The 22,427-nt window shown below is 39.5% G+C and overlaps 1 protein-coding gene across 9 annotated transcripts in view; it reads right to left on the bottom strand.

The window, feature by feature from the left end:
* LOC100743147 (transient receptor potential-gamma protein) overlaps nucleotides 1-22,427 on the bottom strand; it is a 99,819-nt gene that overhangs the window by 5,226 nt on the left and 72,166 nt on the right. For 7 of the 9 annotated variants that reach the window (XM_024368592.2, XM_024368593.2, XM_024368591.2 and 4 more), the window contains 14 exons: nucleotides 20,172-20,431; nucleotides 14,230-14,360; nucleotides 12,762-13,023; nucleotides 11,416-11,564; nucleotides 10,805-11,000; nucleotides 7,233-7,403; nucleotides 6,511-6,745; nucleotides 3,622-3,742; nucleotides 2,897-3,175; nucleotides 1,777-1,910; nucleotides 1,558-1,687; nucleotides 815-1,010; nucleotides 547-741; nucleotides 202-427 (listed from right to left, as the gene is read on the bottom strand). In XM_024368592.2, coding sequence (XP_024224360.1) covers nucleotides 202-427; nucleotides 547-741; nucleotides 815-1,010; nucleotides 1,558-1,687; nucleotides 1,777-1,910; nucleotides 2,897-3,175; nucleotides 3,622-3,742; nucleotides 6,511-6,745; nucleotides 7,233-7,403; nucleotides 10,805-11,000; nucleotides 11,416-11,564; nucleotides 12,762-13,023; nucleotides 14,230-14,360; nucleotides 20,172-20,315 — 2,569 coding nt within the window. In that variant the 5' untranslated portion in view covers nucleotides 20,316-20,431. The remainder of the gene's footprint in view (nucleotides 1-201; nucleotides 428-546; nucleotides 742-814; nucleotides 1,011-1,557; nucleotides 1,688-1,776; nucleotides 1,911-2,896; nucleotides 3,176-3,621; nucleotides 3,743-6,510; nucleotides 6,746-7,232; nucleotides 7,404-10,804; nucleotides 11,001-11,415; nucleotides 11,565-12,761; nucleotides 13,024-14,229; nucleotides 14,361-20,171; nucleotides 20,432-22,427) is intronic. The other 2 variants (XM_033321473.1, XM_033321475.1) reach the window with 1 other exon arrangement.

The following is a 22,427-nucleotide window of genomic DNA, read 5'->3' as shown; positions in this document are numbered from 1 at the left end:
AACTATTAGTTTAGCGTCTAAAATCGACTTTATAAGTATCCTTCATCATAGATATATATTGTAACACTCTGTAGGATATTACAGAATATCGTAGGATACCATGAAATATTACAAATTCTACAAAACTATCACACGAAATCGAAATACACAATTAGTGTCTATAAAGTTATCATATCGTTTCAATCGTGCAACTGAGCTCACCAGTTCCAGCGCCACTGGCTGTGGACGTGTTCATGCCGGAATTCTTTAAAATCTCGATCAATTCGCATCTCAGAGCGCTGATATCTTGTTTAATCTCGTTCACGTCGTCTTCTGTTACACCCTCGCTCTCCGCTTTCCTTTGCTCCACCGTCACATACCTTCTCACCAAATTCCTCATAATACTTTGATACCTAAAGTCTCTTTCCGATGCTTGCTTAACTTTTCTCTATTAGACAAACAAGATTACCAAATTACCAAATGTTCGTGGTCGTCCTACGTTCCATCGAAAATCCGATGATGAAATTAGCAACGCTTTGATTTAGAGTCAATTCGAATTAATCTCACTCTGATCGTTCTCATGTGCTCCTTCTTGGCAGCTCTGCTATGGCCACACAGCTTGCGATACAACCACTGGCCCATGTACCAAACGCTCTTCGGAGTCGGGATGATGTTAAACGGTGGTGGAGCCGTGCCACCCTCCTCGAAATAGCTGATCCAGAGTTTGCTCCTGGCGAACTTCCATTCGATATCGGCACGTTCCTGATTCCAATGACAAAGGAAATGTCCTCTATTTATGTCACGACGACGATCAAACAGATAAAGATTAACTCACAGAGATCAACTGATAGGAATGGTTCATCATGGCGATTAATAGATTCAATAGTACGACGATGTTGATCACCGAGTACGTGCCGAACATCAGCATGCCCCAGAACCTGGTGAACGCTTTAATGCCATCCAGTTCGAAGCTCTCGAGGTCGACTAGTCCGAACACGGCCCAGAATAGCGTTTGAGCGGTTTCGAACAAACTGACGAAAGAATACCGATCATGTCCCAATGATTTTTCAGCTTTGATTAATTTAATTTTTCTTAAATCACATTTAATTTATAATTTTCCACGTTTTTTACTTTATCATCTAGTTAAGAAATTCGTAGATTGTAGAGAAAGACACGATAAGTCGCATTCTTTATTTTCTGTACAATACATTGCCAATCGATCTTATATCACCGAAATTGATTTTTCATTAAATTTGCCTACGCGGTACTCTTGAAAAATATTTACATCAAAAATATCGATTTCGAAAGTATTGCTCATTGCTATTTAGAAGATATTGCGGTTAGTGTCTTTTTCTTTTACAAAATTGCATTTATTATTGAAGACTTTATATTTTTGAATCGGACAGATTGTTCCCCCTCTCGATTATGTTATATAAAGCTATAAGCCAACAAACGTTAAATAACATGAAAATCGGAAGATCAATTAGATTATACTCAACATATTTCCTTAATACATTTATACTTAACAAGGTTTATAATCTTCATTTAGAAGTTACTATATCAAAAAGTAGCACGCACTTTGCAAATCTACGCCAAACGATGCAAGCGTTCGAATCGGTCGTGACGTTGGTGTTACCAGAATAAGCCATCGCGGTCGGGCACCGTTTCTTCTCCATATCCGCGTAGTACCATAGCAGCTGGTTTAGACCTAAGTTAACGAATAACGTCGTTTCGTGAGAGTTATTTCAGTCATGGTTTTTATACGGATCGACCCGTGGAATTGACATGGAGATTTACCGCAGGAGAAGGCGAATAGCACCAGCACATAGAGGAAGAAGAACTTCATGATGTCCATTACCATCCTAGACAGGGAGACTTGCAGTGGACCGAGGTGAGGATTTACGGAGAAAATGTAGACGAGTTTCAGAGAGCTGCAAGTAGATCGATAGACCAGTCGCGTTGCGTTTGATCGTATGTGCGGCTGAAGAGCGTGAAATTGAAATTTATGCTGAAAGAGTGCTGCCTAATTACATTTCTCGGGATTTCACGAGATATCGTGCAAAGAACTATCCAAAGCGTACTAGAGTACTTCTCAATTACCTTTTTCACGCGTAACCGTGAAATTTTATGCGTTAGAAAGTTGCTGGCGCCAAGTAACATTTCAAATAATGTAATTGTTTGAAATAAAACATTCTAAAGTTGTGGTATTAACGAAAATACTTGCAATTTGGGGGACTTACATATTTAGTTTCTATTGAACATGAACAATGGCTCAGGAAATTTCATCAATATAATTATGACAGCTGTGCCTGGTTACCAGTGTTCGTGATATATTTTAGAAAGCTTCGTACAACGAAATTGATATATCTATAAAAATTTTCTATGATTTGTGCTCAAGTACTTTGAGTTAGTGTTGGCTAGTAGGTATTGGGTTGCTCGAAGAATTCGTAGCGTTTTTGGCAATCGATGTAACTTATTTTATTCTATATATCGTACGTTTGATAAGGTTTGGAGAAAATTATTCGTTATGTGCTTCTGCAAAATACTGCTTCCTGTTGTGCATCTAATGGCTTAGTTAAACGTTCGTCAAGAATTTTTCTCGTCTTCTACATATCATCCATATCTTTACAGGACATTTATTCTGTGAAAAGAAATATTGCAGAAGCCTACACAAGGGCTGTGTCAATAAATTCTTTGCCGTGAGAATTAAAAGTTTATTAAAAGAAATGATATATTCTATAACGTACAATCTTCAAATTGTGTCCAAATTTCGCTACGAATTTTCCAAACAATTCATCATCAAACAATTATTCGTTAAATATCTGGCTCTGCGAACTACGTGCAAATTTGAACAATAATTCAAATAAATGTTTTTAGTAAGAAAGAATAGGACGAAGAAAATAAATTCAATGAAGACCTGAATATATTGGCGGCGGAGAAAAGGCCCTCGGATATGAGCATTGGATCCCACGTATCCCATTGTTCGCGTTGCAGTTCGATCATGGATCCGGACTTCTGGGTTTCTTTTTGCACCCTGTAGTAAGCGACCACCCTGAGCGCGGCCGTAGCTACGTATAAGGAGTTGGTAACGAAGTCGATCACGTTCCACATGTCGTTCACGTACTCCTCGAGGCCGACGTCCCACAGCTGCTTCACTTCGGACCAAATCAGGCCGGATACCCAGGCCAGGATGAACCTACGATACGTCGTACACGTTTGCCGATATTTTCCCCATTTTCTCGAAATCGGCTTTCTCCTGGGAGTATCGCCGGCCTGACTTAAAAGCGTTTCGAGAAATGCGTCGCCCAACTTCACGTATATTATTTCCTTTACAGGGAATAATATACTGTCAGTTTGGGAGAAGAAGTCGTTTCAAGAGGTGCCACGAGGGACGGGTGGCTACCAAGAGTGTTTATTTTTGGGAAGTCAGTTTTATTTGGGTTGCGCTACTAGAATTTAGTAGAAGCTAGAGCTGTAGTGGAAGGATGATGCAAGGTATCGTCGAGTGGATTGAGTTTCCAGCGCACTGAGGAAATATTCTTAGGAAAAATAACAATCGATATCTGCCGCGTTTTTATTTAGCATCGTTTTGTCCAGTTCCACGTGAACGAAGAGAAACATTGATTAAGAATATTGTCTTACCATTCGACTATCGTTGGAGCAGCGCCTCTTTTCGTCGGTGCTGGTTCGTGCTCTATGACATCGTGACCCATCCAGTTCCCGATCACGCTTTCTATCCTTTGACTAGCCAGAATCAACATGACTGCAAACAAACGTGAATCCATATCATTTGTAATCACTTTTTATTTCATTTCGGTCATATAAGAATATGGCTATTTAACGTTGTCGTTTTATTTTTCGTTACACAAAATCACGTCCTTTTTTTTTATTGATACGACGAGTATCTTTTTGGTTATACCAATTTTTGTAAAAACTCATTAAACGGTACAAGTCGGAAATGTTTAATCTTTTGTATAATAAGTTAGTGAAGTGTATCGCAAGACAAGGATCAATGAAGAAATTTGTTTTCGAAGAATTATCTTATTTCTTACACTTCCTTTCAACAAAAATGGGTTAAGTTAAAAAAACAGTACAAATTCGAGTTTTATTTTATTCTATGAAAAATATATGTAATACCGTAATTCAACATATGCGAACGTTTATCTGGATGAACATATCCGTATTTAAATTGGGAATCGGTGATACCATACCATGAAAATTATAGCTATTTCTTCAAATATCTCAAAGTGTGGTTTTCCAACTTATACCTACCGTTTCTCAACTCACGTGTATAATTATCTCGCATAATCGAGCATATAAAAGGTGCATATTCGGTCAAATGGCATAACCAATCATGTTCGCGCGTGTGATACGTGATTACAGAAGATAGATCGATTGATCGATTGACTGTGATTTTCGAACGTATTTACGTACAATTCATGTATGCATCATGCTTATATATATATAGGTATATATGAGATAGTGATGCTATCATGATACGTAAAAGGTTTCGCGACGTGCGAAGCGATTTACAGAGAGATAGCGATTTAACTTGTCTTTTCTGAGATACGATTGGGATTTTCCGAGGTATGACTGAAATTTTACCGAAGATGCGCGCTGCTTCAGTATTCTTTATACCTCGTATCCGTCTTCCATCGTACGTTGTACTCTTGCAAAGGGGACATTGACCAAGTGTTACGTGGGGATGTTCGTGGAGTTAGTATGAACGTACACCTCTGTGGAATATTCGAGAGGGTACGAGTTATGTGGCGGAAACCATTAGGTTGGTCGTCGCATGACCATTTGGAAACTGCGAAGTTTATGACAGGATCTCGGCTACTGAACTATGGGACAGTGTCGCGGAGAAGCTAAAAATGCATGGCATCGAAAATCCGTTAAATTACTCACGTACCGTCTGAGTGCTGGCTCGTAGATGGTCGTAGTGCTACAGTTCTATTTCTCAAAAATAAAGCTTGTTTAACGAAACGTTCGGTACATCGCGTTACGACAGTCAACGTATGTAATCGACAGTTAAATTGAAAAATGGAAATACAGGAAAGACACGTTTTTACGTAATTGCAGCGAAATGTGTTAACAGCGTAACGTAATTCTAAACTGGTCTATTAGAATTCTACGAGACATTGCTGCAATTGCGAGGCTTACAACTATAATGGGTTCAAGTTACATCTTTGCGTAACATTGTTTCAGGGAAACTCGATAATAGGGACGATGCGGTGTATCGAAGTTGTAAGTCGCCTTAAAGCACTTGACAACTTCGTACGATAGTGTTTGAAACTCCAAATCACTCTGAACAGATGTGCATCATTGTAGATTGGTCTTCTTCGAAGATCATTTACCGATCGAAAAACGATAGAAACAGCTATTGGATTCGGCAATTTACATACAGGCTTGCCTCCACGATCACATCGGGTCAAATATTATCCTCGTATGTGTGCGGGACTAACCACGTACTACGACCGACGAGATTAACTTGGCTTATTCCTGAATAATCTCTCGAAATTCCTTACGCCCTGGTCCTCGAGGAGTACATTATCTCGCCGTGCTCCCCGTGACTCAAAATATCGTTAGTTTAACTTCGAGGTCAATTATGCTTTTCGCGAATGCCTGGAACCTGGCCTGGAACTTGCTGCCTTTGCTTCAGCTGTCTGAATGCCGCTCTCTAGACCGTTCTCTAACTGAATCTCCTCGGCCGAGTTTCTAACTGCTGTTGTATTCAAACCTCTGACCATTTTCGTCACGAAACATCTTGATAAAAATTCCGAGTATTTACTCGAAGGTTAGAATAATGGGGGAGAAAAACGCGAGGCAAAGTAACAGTACAGATACGGTCTCGCATTTAATAAAATTTACCATTATGGAATACACTCGTGCCGTTTAATTATCACATTAAGGAAATAAAGAATGTCGGAGGTCCCGAGTGTTCCCGATTCAGTGCTGTATACTATAATTTTGCGATGGAATTCGGTAGCTTTAATTCGATTAAGGGTGTTCCCGTTTTCAAATGTTTATCGTTTCCCCGTAATGATGGTTAATGTCTCAAATTTAGAGCATTACCGCACTCTGCTATTATTGGTAGTGAGAGGTATTCGTGAATCGCGGTTGCCATGAGAGGTATTTGTAAATTGTTTAGAAGCGGGTCTCTGCGTTTGATTCGCTGACGTGAGGAAAGGTAAAATACGTTGCCGAGAGGAACGAGGTTGAACGCATTCCCGTACGCCTGAAGGAAACGAGCGAGCCAGCTGTTTGGAAAAAAGAGAAAGTCATGAACCAACTTTGATCGAGGTTAATTTTAGAACGTGCTGGAAACAGCTTGCAGCAGTGATGAAGCAAGATGTAGTCGATCGACGCGACGCACAGTGCGGCATTTGAATGAGGATTCGGCGCAAGAATCAAAAGTCGTTGGCCACGTTCGTCACGTTCGCACGTTCGCAGAACAGGTTCGCACGCTTGCAAGCCATGTCCTCGCGTTCCGACGAGGCAAAACTTGGTAGAAAGGAGAAAGATACTTACAAAGAAAAGTGAAATACGAGGCCGAGTGACAGATGAACTTGATGAACGGTTTCCTCATGGTCTGGCCGACCACGCTGTGGGGCGCGATGATGTATGCAACGCTGAAGAAAGGAAAGAGGACGCCGATCCTGACGATCTCCAGCGCCTGGAGGACCATGTTTTTCCTTCGGAAGCCTGGAAGACCTTCGTACCAAATCGATGCGAGTAACTGCTGCACGTTGGGATGCGCCACGAACTGGAAATTCCAAGATAATCTAATATCGGTCGACAGTTTCCGGTCATGTAACTAGCAAATTGTACATATTAAGGTCTAATTTAGGAATTAGGACTCATCGCGAATGATCCATCTAGGATCTAACGACGTTATATCTACACTTTGCTCTTGTGCAATCTTCTTAATCTTCTGTACCTTACTGGCGTTGAGAGATATTGATATTTTGGACATTTTTTCTTGGTTAATAATAAAAAATAATAACGAATAATTATATCTTCTTTTCCATCGGTAAACGTATAAAGACTTTCTTAAAACATCGAAAGATTTTTCGCTGATCGGGACGACAGTCTAGTTGAGACATTAAAATTCGAGGATCGCGGTAACATTAAAAACAATTCGATCGTATGCATTATTCGCATTAGATCTTATTCAAGCAATCTGTTTCTTTTATAGCGTACAATTTTTCTTTTACGATTCGTTTGAGAAATATAAAAGTTCGAACGGTTACCTTTTTCTGCCGAAGTTTAATAGCGAGTTTCAGCCGGTTCAGATGCATCCTTTCGCCGTGCTCGAACGCTGGCCCGGTGGGATCGTGATTTAGGAGCACCTCCAGCTCGTAGGAACTTCTAGTGTGATCCAGTAAAGCAGTAGCAAAGTCTTGGCATTGTCTTCTAAGCTCCTAGAATCGCAACATTGCCGTTTCGAGAAGCGAGCACGCGAGGCGCGAAACAAGTTCTGTCAACAACGCGGAAGGACGGAATTATTCGCCGGTGTTTCTCTGCAGAAGCGTTGCTACTTTCGTTGACGGAAGTTTCGTCGACGGTGCTTCTGCAAGTAAGCTGCGACGTCGTTAGCGAAACTTTTTTCTCAAACGTATACGGGTGGCACCGTTTTTCTCGAAAACGATGGCTCTTGAAAACGGCTCTTAAAAGAAGCTGTATCGAATTTTAAGGACACTTGGAGGCCCGTATCGTTCGTTTCGAGGGAAATTCCGAAGAGAAGCATGAATAAGAGCGATAAAAAGATTCAGATCGAAGACAGGTCGTTTGTCAATCGAGTTGTCGGGGGACAATCGGCCATTCGGCGCGATTCGAGACCTTCGAAAAAACGCGGAGTAATCTCGTGGAAACTTTATCCCCGCGAACGAAGGATAGGGAGAAATCGGTCGGTAATTTATTTCCCTTTAGTGCTCGTCGATCGCTTGGAAGATTTAAACGATCATCTGCAGCAATTTGGTCGGACATTATTGCATTTAAATTGATAGGTACAAAGTGACGGGTGTGTTTAATCGGCTGGGCAATCAAAAAAGAAGAAAATATGTTGAACATTGAAAGAAACGAGCGGCTCAGCTATATCACACAAAGTAAGAATAAAAGAATTGTGATTTCAGAGACATTCCGTACAATGTTCTACAGAATATTCTCGTGAAATAATAGTTTCACAAAAGGAGATCCAAGATGGCCGGCAAAAGATAGACCGTCGCTCGATACGACAAAAAAGGGCCGAAAAGAGAAGCGAGGAGTTTTTATCGCGCCACGAGAAAGGAAAGTTGGACGAGGGTTGGTCGTCTATAATTCATCCTCGTTAATCGATTGCCAATCTCCTTATAGGCTTAATCAATCCGCCAACGACGGTGAATTATTTTCGTTCGATCGTTGTTCGAAATTCGAAGCGCAATCTTTCGGGATCGATAAAAGAAAGATTGAAAGTATTCCAAAGTAACGTTCCTTGTGCTTTCGTTATCCGACGAAATTTTCATTGTCTGTTAACTAGAAAATACAGCGCGTTTTTCAGAAAAGATAGAAACGAGCGAACGAGCAGGAATCCGGTGCAGCCCTGTTCCGCCTGGAGTTACGCGCCAAAGCAAACATTTATGACATCAAAGCGCCATACCAAACTGTTCAAACGTTCGCTAATATCTGCGAGTGGCCATGTACTTCGAGATCAAGCTAACGAGACATTAATATCCGTCGTCGCGTTGCTTCGGCCATGAAACTTTCATCGAGACGTTTTGCCTAGTGTTATTTCGTTTTCTCTAGAGTAGTTTAGAGGAAGGACACTCGCGAGTATTTCGAGACTTTCGTGAATCGAAAACGACCACGTGCGCTCGAGCTGTTTACAAGAATTAACAACGATCGCGTTTACAACGCGAGAAAGACGACGCTTTGCGTCAACAAAGATGGCCGACAGAAATAAGCAGACCGCGTCGTACTGGAAAATGCACGAGCCGTTTCTTCGTATTAATTTCCTTTCATGCGTGCCCCAACTCGTGTCGACATCGATATTTGCCAGCTTAAATGTCAGATTCGCCGGAAGGATCCCGAATAAACAATTCGTACAAGACCCGTATAGATATCTTTGCGAAGCATCGATTTGCATTATATTGATTTATTTTGTTCCTTTCTACATTCATGAATTCCGGTGATCTGCGAATTTTCCATTTGAGAATCTGGAACATCTCTACGGGGCAAAAGCATCCTTCCCGCGCGAACAAACGAAATAAATGACGGCAATAATATACGATCTATACGACCTTATAAAGAAACCTATACGTTTCAATCTACGTCGGAGGAATACATATACGTGGCGCCACATTCTTTCGCAAGCTTATGTCAACCCTAACTTTCTCAACTTCGTGCACCATTCTCGTTGTATCTTTAGAAGATCCTACTCATAATATCTGGGAAAATATTTTTGTACTCTTTCTTTCTAGCTATATAGTATCATGTAGTATGTATACTACTCATATTCATAAGTATCTGGATACTGGTTGATTTATGGTATCGGTATGAGATTCTTATTGAAGCGTACAAATTAACAACGAATCAGCAATACTATTTTAGAATCGAATTACAAAACGTGTATATATTAGATATATATTTATTAAATGTCGACCTCTCGGTCGCCAGACTATAAAATGTTAAATTGTTCGTTGAAAAACATTACGACAACGTACGTATTTTACTGTTTATATGTAGCCACCAATTTTATTAATTAAATTATTTAACCACAAATGGTATTTATTTTAGGTTTGGAAGACCCGCCTTAATTTACCTTTGAATTCAGAAATCAAAAAATTGTAACACAAGTAGTTGCATAATAACCAATTGGTTCAACTAACCGATCTAATAGCGTCATAATAGCATGTAACCACAAATTTTATTAATTAAATTATTTAACCACAAATGGTATTTACTTTAGGTTTGGAAGACCCGCCTTAATTTACCTTTGAATTCAGAAATCAAAAACTTGTAACACAAGTAGTTCCATAATAACCAATTAGTTCAACCAACCGATCTAATAGCGTCATAATATTTTATTATACGAAGCTGTGATGATTTTAAAGGATAATATCATCGTAGCTCTATTTATCCATAATTGTACAATTGAAATATATAACTTGTTAAAAATAAGCAGATTTTTTAAATATTTTCGATCATTAGCAGCGCGAAGAACGTAGGGCAGATACGCTACCGTAAATTTCGTTTCGTAGATGGGTTTGCAGAAGAAGTAATTGAACGACGAGGAAAGTGGGCCAAAAGGGTTGAGAAGCGAGCAAACTCCGAAGTTCAACGGTTGTTTTATGTAATCTTCCCCTTGTGGCTTCACGGATACGTTCTCCAAGCGGGGGGAGGGAGCGTCGCGTTTCCATGGTTAAATTGAACGTTAGATTCTATTTTCCGGCGTAATCGAGTACTTTAAACGAATATCAAATAAAATTGAAAGTATGGTAACTAGACTATGGACAAAATAACATCGCCTTCTGCTTATCGAAGACGAAATCCTTTGAAAGGAGAGGCAAGTTCTTATCTTATCGTGGCACTCTCCCATTAGACTTCCACTCTTACATCAAGTTAAAGTTACGCTGTTCCATGCGACGATTCAATTCACCCTTACTATTAGAAGAAAAATTTCAGTATATCGATTTTAATCTCTTTCTCTAAAGTATAAAAATACACATCGATAATATCGTTTTAACATTGTTTTATTAAACGTTGAATTCCTTTCCTTTCCTATATCGACTTTCTATCGCCTATCGTCTTTACCGAGGCAATACACACCGTTACTTAATTGTCTCACCTGGTATTCGCACTTAAACTCGTGCTCGAGGAACGAGAGTCGCCGAAGTTCCCAAGAGAGCTCGAACGCAGTTAGGATGGGATCCTTTGAGGAAAGAGCGATCAAGGACGGCGATGCTAGAGCTCTGTATGCGTTTATTCGGCTCCTGGAATGCCTCAGAGAATCCTCTCTCCTCGATGTTACACACTCGTCGCACCTGCTCACGAATAAATGCCATCATCGTAATCAATATTATTATGACTCTAGTTAGGGATTTTCCGCTCTGTTTGTAAACTTTCGGATGTTACGTTTCGTGTAAGAGGATAGACGTAGTATTTACGATAGATATTATTGAGGGAAGTGAAATTTCACCCTATGCTTGGGAATTGGGGATTAAGTTTGGGCTGCGTAAAGGTTGCATTGTAGATACCCTAACTGATTGGTATACGCGGGCTTCGCTCGAACATCGCATGTCGTACTAAACCAGTACGGGAAACTAATCAACGTGAAACGTATACTTAACAAGGGATTGCAGTTTCTCACGTCTACAGCTTCTCGCGTCAGATTTATTTACGAAGAAAATTTCCTAACTATGAGAAGGATGAAAGAAGCTTTGTTTGAAGACCGCTCACCCGCAACGAACATCGTGTGGCATAGGTAACGTGGATCCGCGGTCCAACAGGATCTTAATGATCTCGTAGTTATCCCTATGAGCGGCTAAGATTAGGGGTGTAATGTCTGGTGTGAAGGTTGCGGTGTCCGATGGCAGCGCTTCCCAGCTCTGGAACACAAACGTATAAACTTATATTATATATATTGCAATATGGAGTAATTGTTCTTTAGATAGAGCGTAGAAGAAATTCCTAGGTCGCGAATTTACGTTAATCTTACGACGAATACGCGAGCAAATGTATAATAAACAATTTGCAGGGTAAGCACAAGACAGATGTTACGTGGATTGAAAAAGTTGATTCGAATCCTTTCAAATATATGTAACATACTTTATTTCTTTTTTTTTTCTTTTTTGTAGAAATGAAACAACTCGTTAAAAATTAATAGCAGGGACATAAAGAAGAAGATTATGTTCAAGAAATTAGGATTAATAGATTAATTGAAACAAATAAACGAAATGGGTCTCATGTTGCTACACGCAACGATAATGAAACTGTTATTTCGTTCTTCCATTCTGAAATAGCTACGATAGATCATCTTTCCCGTACTTGCCCTGTTTCTTTAATAATCGACGCACTTGGCAAACTAATAAAACATCGCGATCGTTAGAGGTAAGGGGGACCATGATAATTATTTCCGATGGTAACGTAAGCCGATTCCTCCCTCGGAAAAGAGGAATAAAAGCTGATTAAGCTTCCTCTCGTCAACAATTCCGCGACCCTCTCGCCTTTATTTTCCCGTTTTCCCCGATGTCCAGTCGGCGTGAATTTGACCGGTATACGGGTGCAGCGTTTTTTCAAGCTCTGACGGAAATGAGATTCGGTCAGCTGGCTTTCATCGAGAAACGCTTTCATCGAGACACGCTTTGTTGCGAGCGACGGTCAACGACGGAAAACTCTTCGGATTACCTGATTAAAATGTGGGTCGACTTATTTCTCGAATGGAATCTACTTAACCGTAGCGCTGAGTCGTTTGGTCGCCGTAGTTGGTCGCCTAAGCGCGGAACGAAATCAACCAACGGTGAAAATTACGAAGCAGGGGTGAGTTTCGATAACTGAAACGAAATTGCCTAGCCGGAAAAATGCAATCACCGCTTAATTGCGAGGCGAAGCTTGTTGCTACGAAATCAAAGTGTCTCCGATAGAGTAAAGGAAAGTTCGAGCGGAAGGGATGAGGAAAAATTGTTCAAAGAACGTCTTATACGCGACCGTAAAAATATTCAAAGAAACGTTTTATACGCGCGCGACTAGTTTCTACAGATTGATAAAGAGAAAAGCATAAAAAATTCTTGGATCGATACAGTTACATATACTAGACGATGAAAGCGACTAACGTGTGGCTCCCCGTTTCGATGAAGACTTTCCTCGTGTTCCAGAAGTACCTCGACCGCTTCGACGAATTCCTCGGAGATGGCATGAAGCAACGCGTCCTTCGTGTCGACTTTGTGCTCGATCAGCAGCTCCACCATTTCCAGATTTTCATTATCGATCGCCATTAGAAGCGCCGAACGTCCCAATGGATCCACGCAGTTGATGTTCATTTCGGTTTCGTGAGCACTCTGCAACATCCTGAAACAGCACCCACCATGTTTCTACCTACTAACTTCCCTATTTATTTTTTTTTCCTTTCGTTTTACCATTTCTATTTCTCTCTCTCTCTCTCTTTTTTATTTTCTTTTATTTCAACCACGAAGCTCGCGATTTTCCCATTACGTTCACCGGAACGGATCGACTTGGCAATCGTATTTAGCTGTCCTGTTTCCCGAGACCGAGCCAAATGAGAATTCCACGGCCGCTGAAACTTTCTCGTACATCGCAATCGGTATTAATTGCGTCGAAACGAGCAACGCCGTGAAGAATTCCGAGAAGTTTCAGCATCACGGGACGATTATTCGTAGGATAATTAGATCCTTTGTTGGCACACTGACGCGATATACATATGTGTATACGCTGCGCGTTTGACCTTCCCCCGCGAGATCTCTTGTCCTGTTTAACGCTTAAACTCTAGATCCAATGGATTTCAACCAACTCGCGTGTATTTTCATTTGCACAAAAGCTACGATTGCGATACTCTTACGCGCCGTTTCTTCCCGCCTTTCAAATTAGCCATTGTAGTCGCGTTGAAAGTGATCGAAACAATACCTTGCTTCTTGCCGATTCTAGCCCGCTGAACATTCATATTTCGCATGTATATTTGGGAATGAAAATTTTTCTATACAAAAATATGCATCTATGCGAGTGTCTCGTCGAGTTATCTGTATCTGTCGTTTCATATGTTCATATTATGAACATGTACGGTCTTGCAACGTCGAAAATAACGATATATCGACTTGTGTTTATTAAGACATTTTTGCTCGTTTATATTGATACTCTCAAAGTTTGACCCTAACTTTTTGAAACTTTCCGTGGAGAAAAGATCAGTTACATCCAGACTTGGATATAATTGGTATAAGACGTGTCCTGTTTGCGAATGATTAACAACGAGATACGAACGTTCGATGACGTAACTAGGATTTTGAGGGGGCTTTGAAAATTCTCTTCTACATATATGTGTATATATATATATATATCCAGAGGAGAAAAAATTGGCACGTGTACAAGAGTGAATTTTTCCAGAGTGTCTTGCGAAATTAAGGATTCTCCCCTTCGTTATTCTTGTTACATAATCCACGCTCGCTACGTGCCCCCAAAATTTCCACTCCCCAAATATAATCCCATTAACACGTAAATATACGTTGCCAGCTCACGTACGATTTTGATTTCCCAAAGTCTCACCTTCTGACAGAAGCAACATCTCCACGTTCCACCGCGAGAAGGTACTTCTTCTCTTGATAGGACAGGCTAGCCATTTCCTGGTGCGGTCTCACCACGTTCTCTTCCTCTATCATGCCGTGGATACTGTGCCTCTGCAAACCGTCGTAACTTTTTATTATAGTCTCGTCGCTGCGTCCACGTTTCGGAAAATGAAGCTTCTCGTAGCTTTATTTCATCCGCCGTGCTATTCATCCTCGCGACAGGATTAATCAAAACACGTCGCTACCCGCCAATGTTTTCCTTTCGTTCAGTCCCGCGATACATCCTTTTTTTCGGAATTATATTTAGAATTTTTCTTTATTTTTTTATGAACATTTACGATACGCATGATGTATGGAAAAAGTAACGAAGCCGATCTTATTTCTCATAAATTGGTAACGTTATCATTAGTAGGTGGATTTTTGTGCGAATTCATATTTTTGAGAACGTAATTTAACAAAGTATACTTTACATGTTTTATGTATTTTTTCATATTACGTGCACTTTCAAATTTCCCAGAAATTCATAAAAATCCGCCGTCCACTGTTTTTCTTACACACCTTCCACAAGCGATATTGTACTGAATACACCGACGTACCATATTTTCCAATATAGTACTAATACACGTCTACTCATAATATATTATTCAGTGGAATTTGCTGGACTTTGCCCCAATCCCACTTTTCATAACAAAAAACCATCGATTCCTCAAGAAACTCAAGGGGTAACGGGTTATTGATCGACGGACGAAACTCTGATGAAAGATGGATGAAATTAGGATGATAAATGTACCGCAACGTTGGATATAGTCACCCAAGTGAACGACGTGTGCGCGAATGGATCTGCATCGTGGATCGAGAGAAGCGGCGTGATTTAAACCGATACGACGTCATCGAACTTCTGGATGTAGAACTAGGCGAATATAATGAAATAACTAGCGGTGTACGAGCAGAGTTGAGTGTGTTACCTGGGGATCGGACACTTCGGAAATTTCGTGGAACTTTGAAGTTTTAACCCTAAACTCGATACTCTCGAGAGATAACAGCTAACTGGATTCTGAAAGTTTTTCTCCTAAGAGGCAGTGAAAGGATTATGGTTAGTTTTTCTTCCAATTTTCTACTTCTTCGTGTCCCCTATCCTTCCTGGTATAAACTTAATTTCAAGAATTCTTATCTATTTTTAAAGTATATTTTCTGTATATATTTACAGTGTATCGATATAAAAATACCGATTCGCTTCGTATATTAAATCATAGCGTACGTAATGTCGTCTCTTACTTCTAAAAAGTTTAGTTTATACGTGACAACAATTTAAAAAAAAAGCTGTAATTGGCATTAACAAAATCGCTATTAATCGTAAAAATGTGTGCAGATATAAAGTTCTAACTTAGTTAAGTGTGAAACTAATGGGGTAATAGTTTTATGAATAAATAAAAGTTCGGCCACGTGTAAATCTGACGTTATGAAACAATTTAATATTTTTCTCAAATTTAAGAAATTTTCTAACCATAGAGAAATACGATTCGCTTGAAAATGACCGAAAGGGAACAGTAGCGTCGATCGAGGGATATACAGGAGCGTGGATGAGTATGGAAAGGTTGATCGAAGATTCAGCTGAAATTGGGACGATCGTAGGAAGAACAAGGGGAGTAATTAACGACTCGGATAGCCGTTCATTGTTCGATCGTGAAAACCTCTCGTTAGGAGGCAAGTTCTCTTTATGCCTGTCATTAGATTGCAGACGAGGAAAGAATACCAGATACAACACGTAAAGATCAAACATGAGCGGAAACAATGCCTTCTTCCTACACCGGCCTATTCAAAGGAAGAGTTAACTTCTATGCTTGTATACTTTCTTGCAAATCGGGTATTCTCGGAGCTTTTCTTAATGAAATCCTAATATATAAGATAAGATAGTATAAGACATATGTAAGATAGAGCCTATTATCGTTTCTTCAATTATACTGCTCAGAACAAGAGGTATTGTGTGACTGCAAACGGTATGTTTGTGGGTAAATTCAATCGACAGAACTTCTACTCTTCTACAAAATCCTTTGATCGGCGTGATATTAATTAAATACATGAGTAGCTTTTTATCTTGCGTTTTGAATTCCTAAGGTAATGCCAAGAGCGTGGGAACTGGTGAAATTTAATTTAATCTAACAGCATCGACGATATTAGGTTCAATAAATGAAAGAGTTGAAATAAAAAATGAAACGTATAATTGAAAATTATTATACCATTCTCTGTACTTAGCATAACAAGCTTTTTATTTCATTGGAATCGCTTAACCTAATTAATAATAATTAGATACTAATGAGAAATTTCATAGGGATAACTGAATATTTCGGTCGAGATCGTAACAATTTTTCAAGGAGAGAATTAAAAAGTTAGCAGAAAGTTGGAATATAGTTGCAGAAAACAAGACGCTACTTATGGGATAACCTAATATTTTCTTCCACAGGTTTCTCATTACGCTTGACAAAGTATTGTATTTCTCATTAGAGATTGACCGAGTAAAAAAGTTATGTCTCTGGCGAGCATGACTAGGCACATAGACAGCATTTCACCGACACATCAGTCTTTTCGCTATTCCATGAACCCAACACAGAATTTTTAACTAAGCCACTTTTCTTCGCGCCTTCTCATTGACTTAACCCTGCTGCGGTCCTCGAGTTTTCATATCTCAATTTCACTCTGATTTTTTAGCGTTTTGGAACATTCGTACCCAGAAAATCAAAAGGAGAAGCGTCTCTCGCGTTTCTCTCAAGCTTAAGAAATTTCATGACGACAGAGAAATACAACTATATGGTACACGACCCAAGAGATGCTGTAGGACTAATCGATCGTAACCATAAAGTACATTACAATGAACCGATCTACGATTGAAGACATCTTACAAATCCTCCAATCTTCCACTTTTGGATCCTAATGAAGTCTCCTTCCAGAGACTTCCCTATTACTCGAAAATACAACTCTTTGACGTCCTTATAAACAATCGTTAGCCGAGCTCTTACCAACGGTTTCTTTATTTTTTATTTATTTATCAACTGACCAATACGACATCGACCGTTTGTTAAGGAGCCAAGGCAACAGGCAGGAAGTTTATCAATGACGTTAAACGTAGAACTCTGATATTTGCGGACGATCCGCAAACACATGTACGATGGAGGCGGAAATGAAATAGTGTGGGGAGTAACGCGAGACGAGATCCTTCGGTTAATGCCGGCGTCTCCAACAATTAAGCAACCCTCCATTTCTAATCATACAGCTATCCACGTCCTTTCGCACCAAGGACACCGCGTATACGTGCGATGTGCGTATATATGTACATATATCTGGTCCCGATGGAAAAGGGTCGAGTGGTAGGGGCCGATAGAGAGATGGTTGTTAGGAGGAGGGTTGATGGACAATGTTTGCCGAGGGTGTGGCGGCTCGACAATTAGGGTGCGCCCCGGCAAACACTCGTTCGCTGTCAGTGTCGGCCCTTGGCACAGTATGTCATCTTCTTGAAGCCGAGAGGGGTAATCGCGAGCTCACGCGTATTCCGCCGAGTACCTCCATCCCTCCGTTACCTGGTAGCCTCATTATTTTCCAACCTCCGCCCCTTTTCAGCCAACTTTTATCAAGAATTTTCTTCCGTAATTCTATTAAGATTGTAATTGCGGTTCTGACGAATGAAACATCTGAAGATCGAAATACATAGATTCGTAAGAGTCTATATATTTGATTGCTCCGGTGTACTCGTCAGAAGATGCATTTATTTCATCATCCTCATTTTTAGCATTATTTTCATTTCAAAATTAAAGTTAAATGAGACAAGAATGAATTTTATACGTTAAATACACATGCGCTGTATTTTTAAATAAATGAAGACCTTTATTCTTAGCGATCACTGACTAGGACATCGTAGTCGTTAGGAGCTTTTGCTGACCTGTATTCAAAGCAGCTCCATTCCCGCGTCGACCGGTCATGTTCAAGTATTCGTCGTATGATTTAGTTGCGGCTTCCCGGTAGTTTTTTTGCGAGAGGCAGCAGATTCTAATGCATTGCGTCCACGCCGTGAATCAAACGCTGTCCCGTGAAACAAAGGTGAATATGATAGATCGTTGGTGTGCGGAATAGCACGAAGATGAGATGAAAGTGTGGAAGATTGGTTTCGATCGGGTAAAACCACGGGATTTTGGTGGAGCAGCTTGACGAGCAGAGATTCATCGAAGACGTTTACGAACCAATAAAAGATAGAAACCAATTTCGAGGTCTCGTTTGCTATCGATGGAAGAATTAGAAATAGAACATACGTGTCCTAATGCTTTTGAACGGCGATTTCGTTTGAGAAGCTGAACTATCTAACTGTTATTAGAAAAGGCGTATTGGAACTACCAGACTGGAATTGTTAGGAGGATGTTTGATTTCACGAAATACGAGTTGTCCAGTACATTTACCATACCGCTTGCCGCCATGAAATCAACTCGATAGAGATTTTACGGCGCAATAAAAACAAAAGCTTCACGGACCACTCGTAAAAGCGCGCGTATAAGCGTACGCGTTATCTTCAGCTGCTTGTAGCGTCGATAAAATAATTTTTTGCTGCTTGCTCATCTTCCTCTCTGATCTCCGATCTACAGTGTTGGAATGGGTGATTTGAGTGGTACAGACGAAATAGAATGGAGGAACGCATTAAGAATGAAAGTTTTGGCGCCGATCTCTTTCTGTTCTGTTCTTACAGCGTAATTACATCTGTCGACCGGTCGAATCCGATTATCTACGATCATCGAAATAGCGTAGGAGTTTCTTTCGAGGAACTAGTCAGAACGTTCCGGTGACAGCTTGATTCGTTCGCAGGGATTCGGAACATAATCGTCTCTCTCGAGAGGACTTTCGAGAAGGCAATAAAAAGGTAGACTACGACGGGAAGAGAACTTCTGATTCGTAATAGCGACTTCCGCAAATTGGGTCGACGTCGTAACGCAGTTATCGTCCGACTGCTTCCTTTTATTCGCCTGTTCACCTCCTTTTCTCTGTCAAACGCTCGTTCTACTTTGAACATTTCGCAACTCCATTAACCCCCATGCTGACAGCCAAAATATTCAGCCTTGTTTGGGTGTAGTCTTTCTGTAGACTAGACAGATCGATGGTATCATTTTCATAGTTCCTCGAAACTGACAGTTTCCTATCTGTGTGATCCAACCAAGTGTTATTTTATAGAATTTATACGAAAAATTACTTGAAACTATAATATAATCCTATGTATGGTAATATGAATTATGTTCGCTCTTATCGAAGGCTCGAAAATTCTTCGATTTTCTGTATGGTGATATGTTTTTAGGGAAGTTACCAAAGGGAAGGGAACCTACCAAATTGAAATATTAGAATAGTATTAACGTAGTTATAAACTAAAGGTATAAATATGTTTAGGCTTCAGTATTTAAAACATTATTCAATGTTTAATACAGGAAGGGGGTGCATAAAAGCTCTGCGACATCTTTGCACGAACGTAAAAAATTTGTCCAAGATCGATGATAGGCCGTGGTTCCTTCAATAACGTAGATTTTTATTAATATTAATTCAATACGAATAGGTCATCGACATGGTCACCTAGTTTACATGTAACTAATTAAAAAATTGATTGTCTCTACTAATCTACCATGACCGTAAATAATTTCCAATTAACTTTGATCGATTTCTAATTAGTTTACATACTCGTGAATAATTGTATCGCGAATTATAAACGTTTGAAATTTACTTTGACGAACCATACATAAATTTCATTATGTCGGTTTAATTAAAAAAATTGTTAAAGGAGAAATAGTGATGGAGACTTGGTTACCATCACGAGCGTTAATTTATTCGTTGGTTGAACAAAATACTTTGTTACTGTTCGTGATAAACAGTAGCTTCTTGCGTAACGTTAGAAATACCTACCTTGACCTTTTCATCGACCTTTCTTGCAGGTTGCGGCGGCAGTGGCGGTGCCTCGGGGTCGAAGCTCACGCGCTGCCCGATGCCCCGTAGGAAACCGCTCCTCGCGCCCGAGTTCCAACCCCCCCTGATCGTGTTAATATCCATCCTCAAAGGTAGATCTGCGCAATCATCGTCAGGAGCACCGATTTCTTCGCCGAGACCACTTTCACCAGGGGATCTCGCGCCCCTGGCGCCATGCTCCTCATCTTCGCACGCGCTTTCTGAAACAGACAAATCGACTCATTCGTTTCTCTGTAATTTGGAATATCTAATTCGTTTAAATTCGTCTCTCAAATTTCACCAAAATTCGTTTTTACATTTTGCAAAGGAAAGTAACGTCAAATATCCTTGCTTTAACTTTGAAGTCTATGAAAACAGAAATTTATCAGTGGCAGATTGCCTGTTCTCCCTTTATCTCTATCGTTCCAAAGGCTCATGGATAACAATAATAAATTCTCCACCCTCCATCCCTAACACTTTAATGTACATATCTTTTCCGTTGAGAAGAACAATAATATCAATATTGACTTCGTATCTGTTGAGAATTGTGGATCTTAATCGGCGAAATAAAAGTAAAGGAATACTAAAATTACACTTAGAATTTATATTAAAATAGTTTTAGATTCATTTAATAAATGATTTACAGGATCTTCGTCGATATACATTTGCACGCGTCTCAGCATTCTCTTTGTCTCGTCATCTTCTATACCACACTGCTAACGGAACAGTTGCATTCATTTGTTTTTCGAGACGCTGTGTACACACGTATTTCCATACACTCATACTCACATACGTGTGTCACTACTACACAGCTAATCTAGTCTAGCACACAAAATTATACATATCTCAATAGTATCATTCCTATTAAAAATCACTATCTCAACTATCTCAACTATTTCATGTAGAAAACATATAAAATGTACACAGTATGCAAAAATATACAAAACAAGTTCAAAATAAAGTACTCTTTATGGTATGTATTTAGTAGATGATACAGGCTCCTATTTATTTGGATTTCCTTTCTTCAGTCGAAGTGCTCCTTGTGGGATATGATAATTAAAACAAGCTTCTGTTTAGTATTTATTAAATGAAACACGTCTTTAGTTATGTTTGCAAAAATACGAATTTCTACGTATGAATAAAACATCACCAGTGTTCGGATTACTGTTATCCAATAATTGGAAACATTCGATCCCAGAATGTATTTACGTATTCGACATTAAGCAGAATAGTACGTGGAACCTTTCTACTAATTTTACTATGTCAGACATAATCGCTATATCGGTGGGAATACAAATAAAGCGTGCGCGGAAGAATGGCGGAGATCCAACAGGCCTGAAAATCCGCCTTTTGTTAAAATTCAATTTTTCAAGTGCAACATTCCCCAAAAATGTCGTTTCCTTTGAAATGACAATCCTTCGAAACTTCAGGATCCGCAACATTACCTTAAATAATTGCGCAATCGAGAGCTACGTTCTCGAGACAAAATCCTGAAATTCAAAATGAAACTGATTGTTTCATGTAGTCGTTATAGGATTTCAAACAATAGATTTGAATTATAGTTTTACGCATGCCGAAATATTTCCATCGTTTAATTGCATTGTGAGCATCTTTTAATCCTTATAAATCCTATATCCTATTAAACAGCGCAAAGTTTATAACTATTTAAGCTTCGACAAAGATTTCACAAAAATATTTAAGGGTGACAGATGTAGGATTTTTTTTTATAGGAAACTTCATTTTTTATTACTAAAGAGAGTATATAAACTTAAGCCGCCACTTACTGCCACTTTTAACTCTACACTGATTTTGAAAAATGGTCGCATGAAGTATTCTAGTGTTCCGAATGTATTCGTTGCAGCCACTTGACAGGCATTCCCGATATGGGAAAAACGAGAATTTGGATAGCCAACTACGTGCAGGAAAATTAAACTACTGAAAGTATCTATATGATCACCGATGATTAAATGGACGAAAAACGTTGTGGAAAATGTATGTTTAACATTTTTTTAATGCATTTGGATCGATCGGCATAATAAGAGTCATGTAAATGTTTAAATAGCTATAAAAATTTACGCAATGGAATTTTTGTCCTAGAAAAAATGAAGGTAAAATTCTACTGCCGGCATTAACATATATTCGGACACTCTTTAAAAACAGAATAACTTTTTAAAAATTGGACCAAACTGTTCGTTTTTTTTTTTTTTTTTTTTTTTT

Source organism: Bombus impatiens, unplaced genomic scaffold, assembly GCF_000188095.3.
Source record: "Bombus impatiens unplaced genomic scaffold, BIMP_2.2 scf_0463, whole genome shotgun sequence".
Taxonomy (NCBI): domain Eukaryota; kingdom Metazoa; phylum Arthropoda; class Insecta; order Hymenoptera; family Apidae; genus Bombus; species Bombus impatiens.
The sequence above is the reverse complement of the archived record's forward strand: the minus strand, read 5'-3'. Positions and strand labels throughout refer to the sequence as shown.